We start from the raw sequence: 4392 nt of genomic DNA on the forward strand, positions 1-4392 counted from the left end.
ATCTTACACATGGAAGGTGAGAATTCTAGCACCAAACTGCCAATGCCTCCAACAAGACTCAGACTACTCACCTATAAAAGAGATACAAAAATATCTTCCATATGGAGTTTTTTCACAAAGGACTTAACACAGAACCTGGTACATAAATAAATTCAGCAAAGGTTAACTATTTTCATTATTATAATTATTCTGCATCACAGAAAGGCATTATTCATAGTGAGGATATGGACTGGTCAGATCATCTCCAACAAACTCTAGTCTGACCAGGGAAAGATGACTTTGACTGAAACCATGAAATACGAAGAAAAATTATGAAAACTAAAGATACTTCGACCAGATAAAATCTGGGGATTTGAGAATGGTTATGTGACGAGGAGGGAACCCTCTGTTTAACTTTAGGAAATAGTAATGGGTTGTGGTGAAAGGTTCTGGAGGCAGGCTGCTTGGTTTCAAATCCTCATAACACCTCTTGGTTGAGTTTTCTGACTTTTTCCATGCCTCAGTTTTCTCATCTGCAAAATGGGATTAATTAGATTACCTACCTCATAACGTTATTCAGGCACTGAAATTAGCCTCATTGAAATTGACATGTATTGTTAATACATGCAAAACGCTTAGAAGAGTGTCTGGCATATAGTAAACGCTCAATAAAATGTCAAGTCTTGTGTTGTTATTATTATTTTATTACTATCATTGTTAGCTCCGGCAAGATTTCAGGGTACCAGATGGCAGCCGAGTTATTTTTCATAGCCACAGCAGTGGAAAAATGGAAATGGCTGCCTGTGCCACAGTGATTCCCCTTTACTGTAAGAGTTCAAAAGGCACTGATAGTGGCTAGTCAGAGTTGTTGTAGAGGAGATTTCTCCCCCAAGGTGGAAGAAGACTTGTCATTTCTTTAAGCCTTTGGGCAGCCATTGTGAAGAAAGACTAAGATAAAGCCAAGCCCTTGGGGAAGCAGGGTCGGTTGGCCAGTGAGGCAATAACTCTAACCGACCGCCAGGGAGCAGCAAAGTCCAACCCCGTGTTGCTTCCTCCAGGAAAACCTTTCTCATTTGGTATGAGTTTTCCTTCCAGGCTGTTTGAGTAGTTCCACCTATCTCAATGCGCACCGCTGCAGTAATCCCGCCCATCACTGATTATCCAGCCAATCAACTAGACTCCTACCCGGGCCAGGCCCGGATATATCGATGCTTTTGAGCTCTCAGTTTGGAGTGCTAGCCCCGCCCCTTAGTCGTTCAGCCAAGCCCTTGCGACAGAGCTGGACGTAACCTGAGGTGGTGTCTGGGTGATCACGTGACCCAGGAGCAGCTAGGGCCAGGTAGGTGACTGGGTACGAGTCGGGGCGGGCAAGGGGAGGAGTGGACAGAGGGGAATCGTTGACCGCAGTACCGTTCCCTCCTTTAGCAATGGGCGTGAAGCCCCCTAACTTCTCATGGGTGCTCCCAACTCGGTTGGCTGGGCTGGCGCTGCCGCGGCTTCCCGCCCACTACCAGTTCCTGTGGGACCAGGGTGTGCGGCACCTGGTGTCCCTGACCGAGCGCGGGCCTCCTCACAGTGACAGCTGCCCAGACCTTACATTGCACCGATTGCGCATCCCAGACTTCTGCTCGCCGGCCCCTGACCAGATCGACCGCTTCGTGAAGATCGTGGACGAGGCCAACGCCCGGGGAGAGGTCAGCAGGAGATTTCAGCGCAGGGAGGGAGGAACCCGGAAGGGGTCAGCGGAGGACACACGCGGAACTTGGGAGATGTGGGCCGGCAGTCTTTTAGCTAGGCTCCGGGAGAGATTAGGGGAAGACCGTAGGGACAGGAGACAGCAGGTGCTTTTTACAAGGACAGAAAAACTGATTGGGTGGGGCGGTAAATGGGAGGAGTCAAAGAAAAAGGCTAAGCAGTGTGAATTAGGCTTGAAGAACGGAGAGGTGCTGAGTAGAAGCAATGGGGAACCATCTAATATTCTGAGTGGAAAAAAAGAGGGTTGAAGTCACAGGGAGGCTGTTTCGAAGTCTGTAGAGTAACAGTGGCCAATCAAATATAATGGAGCCATGCATGTAATTTTTAATTTTCTAGTCGCCACATTATATTTAGAAGAGGCAGGCAAAACTAGTTTTGATTATATCATTTAATCCTCGGAAGGAAGATGGGGCAATCTACTTCCGTAGTGATAGTGCCTCGGAAACCCAAGGAGGGGTCGCTATGAGTCGGGTCCGACTCGACGGCACATAACAACAACAACAACAATCCAATAAATGAAAAATATTATCATTTCAAATTATAGTCAAAGTAAAAAAAATCATAATGGGAAGTTTCTATTTTTTGTACTACATTTTCAAAATCAGGTATGCATTTTACACTACATCTCAAATTGGACTAGCCACATTGCAAGTATTCAGTAGCTACACATGGTTAGTAGCTTCTATATTGGACAGTGTAGGTAGAGGATTGTGGGGAGGCAAACCAGGAGCCCAGCTCTTGAACCATTCACTTCTGAGTTGATGGGTGGCCTCCAAGCCACCCAGGTGCCAGGGCAACCCTCCCTGACTTTGCTGTCACTTCTTGCCCCCTGAGGGCTGATACTTGTACCAGAGCCCTGAGCCTGACCCAGAAGAAGCAGTTAAGGGGCAGGAGAATGTTGGGGAGGGACTTGGGCCCCACTCCATCAGGCTCCATTTTCACAGGCGGTGGCAGTTCACTGTGCCCTGGGCTTTGGCCGCACTGGCACCATGCTGGCCTGTTACCTGGTGAAGGAGCACGGCCTGACTGCAGGAGACGCCATCGCTGAAATCCGGCGCCTACGACCTGGCTCCATCGAGACCTATGAACAGGAGAAAGCAGTCTTCCAGTTCTACCAGAGAACTAAATGAGGGGCCTTAGCACCGCTCTACCTGACCTGTGTAGTCAATGGGGCCAGAGAAACAGAAGCAGGATAAAGGTGTTCAGCCCTCTAGCTCCCCACTGGCTCCAGAGACTGAAATAGCCATCTCCTGCTGGCAGGTCCTGACTGAAGCGATGGCTGGGGTCCCGTTGAAGTGGCAGGGTCCTTCTGCTGCTTCCTTAAATAAATAACATACAAGAACGAGCTCACATTTGCATAGCACTTGACATTTTACAGAACACTCTGACGCATCAGCTGATTTGATCCTGACCATAGCTCTGTGATAAAGGAGAGGCAGATAGTCCCTCCTTGTTCCTTGTCCCTTGTCCCTCTAAGAAAGCTAAGGCTCAGAGAAGCCAAATAATCAGCTACCCAATCATAGAAAATGGAAGGATGGGCCAGGACTACAACACACACCTTCAACTTCTTAAAGATGCTGAAACTCCATCTATCTCTTCCCTGACGACACTTGATTGTAGCTTCTGCAGAGCTAAGGAGCTTTGGTGGTACAGTGGTTAAAGCTTTTGGTGGTACACAGGTAAAGGCTTCTAACCATAAGGTCTGTGATTTAAACCCACCAGCCACTCCATGGGAGAAAGATGAGCCAGTCTGCTTCCATAAAGACTTATAATCTTGGAAACCCTATGGGCCAGTCCTACTCTTTCCTATAGTGTTGCTATGAGTTGGAATCGCCTCAGTAGCAGTGGGTTTGGTTTGGGTTCTAGGGAGCTGTCAAATATAAAACCCAATCCCCAGCAGCCCAGACTTCTGGCGTCTGAGGGTCTCTAATGCTAACAGGCCAAGAAGACCCCTGTTGGCACAATGTCTTAGTCTAGGTCACTTGCCCTGTGTGTTTATCCCTTTATTCCTCTTGGGGCAGAGAAGACCCAGATGCTGTGTTCACAGATAACCACCATTTCCGTCTTCCAAGGGCTGGGCACTTCTCTCTAGCCTCAGGTATTGCTCAGCTCAAGTGGGACCTCCAGCCCATTACATATTCTGTTATACTACCCCACACAACCTCAGGCCTGTTGTTGTTGTTGTTATATGCCGTCGAGTCGGCCCCGACTCATAGCGACCCCTCCTTGGGTTTCCGAGGCAGTATCACTACGGAAGTAGGATTGCCCAACCTTTCTTCCAAGGAGTGGCTGGTGGGTTTGAACCGCCAGCCTTCTGGTTAGCAGTCAAGTGCCTTAGCCACTATGCTACCAGAGCTCCCCAACCTCAGGCCTAGCAGTACTGAAATTGAGCCAGCTTTGGTGGTTATCCAGAGCAGTTATTTGATAATTAAATGGAGAGCTTGTGGCTATGAATCCTGGCCAAATTTCTCAGATGTTACCTTCACTTCTCCTCTGTTGATCTCCATCCTGCCATCCCCACCAGTACTCTTATGGTTTATGAGTCATAGGATGGATGGGTTACACCAGCCAAATGGACCCTTTTTGCTGCAACGTCTGCCTAAATTCCTGTCTGCTCCTCCCCAGTCACAAGCCGAGCTGGATAAGGTAGAAATTCAT

General features: G+C 48.3%; 1 protein-coding gene across 1 annotated transcript; it reads left to right on the forward strand.

Annotated features, from left to right (window-relative positions):
* The first annotated feature begins 1406 nt into the window (after positions 1 to 1406).
* On the forward strand, positions 1407 to 2864 carry DUSP23 (dual specificity phosphatase 23). The gene is made up of 2 exons (XM_007947690.1): positions 1407 to 1673; positions 2679 to 2864. Exons 1-2 carry the CDS (start codon positions 1407 to 1409, stop codon positions 2862 to 2864), a joined length of 453 nt encoding a protein of 150 aa, XP_007945881.1.
* Positions 2865 to 4392: the final 1528 nt, after the last annotated feature.

The sequence above is a fragment of the Orycteropus afer genome, unplaced genomic scaffold, assembly GCF_000298275.1.
Source record: "Orycteropus afer afer isolate SDZICR_OR568_19922 unplaced genomic scaffold, OryAfe1.0 scaffold00193, whole genome shotgun sequence".
NCBI lineage: Eukaryota > Metazoa > Chordata > Mammalia > Tubulidentata > Orycteropodidae > Orycteropus > Orycteropus afer.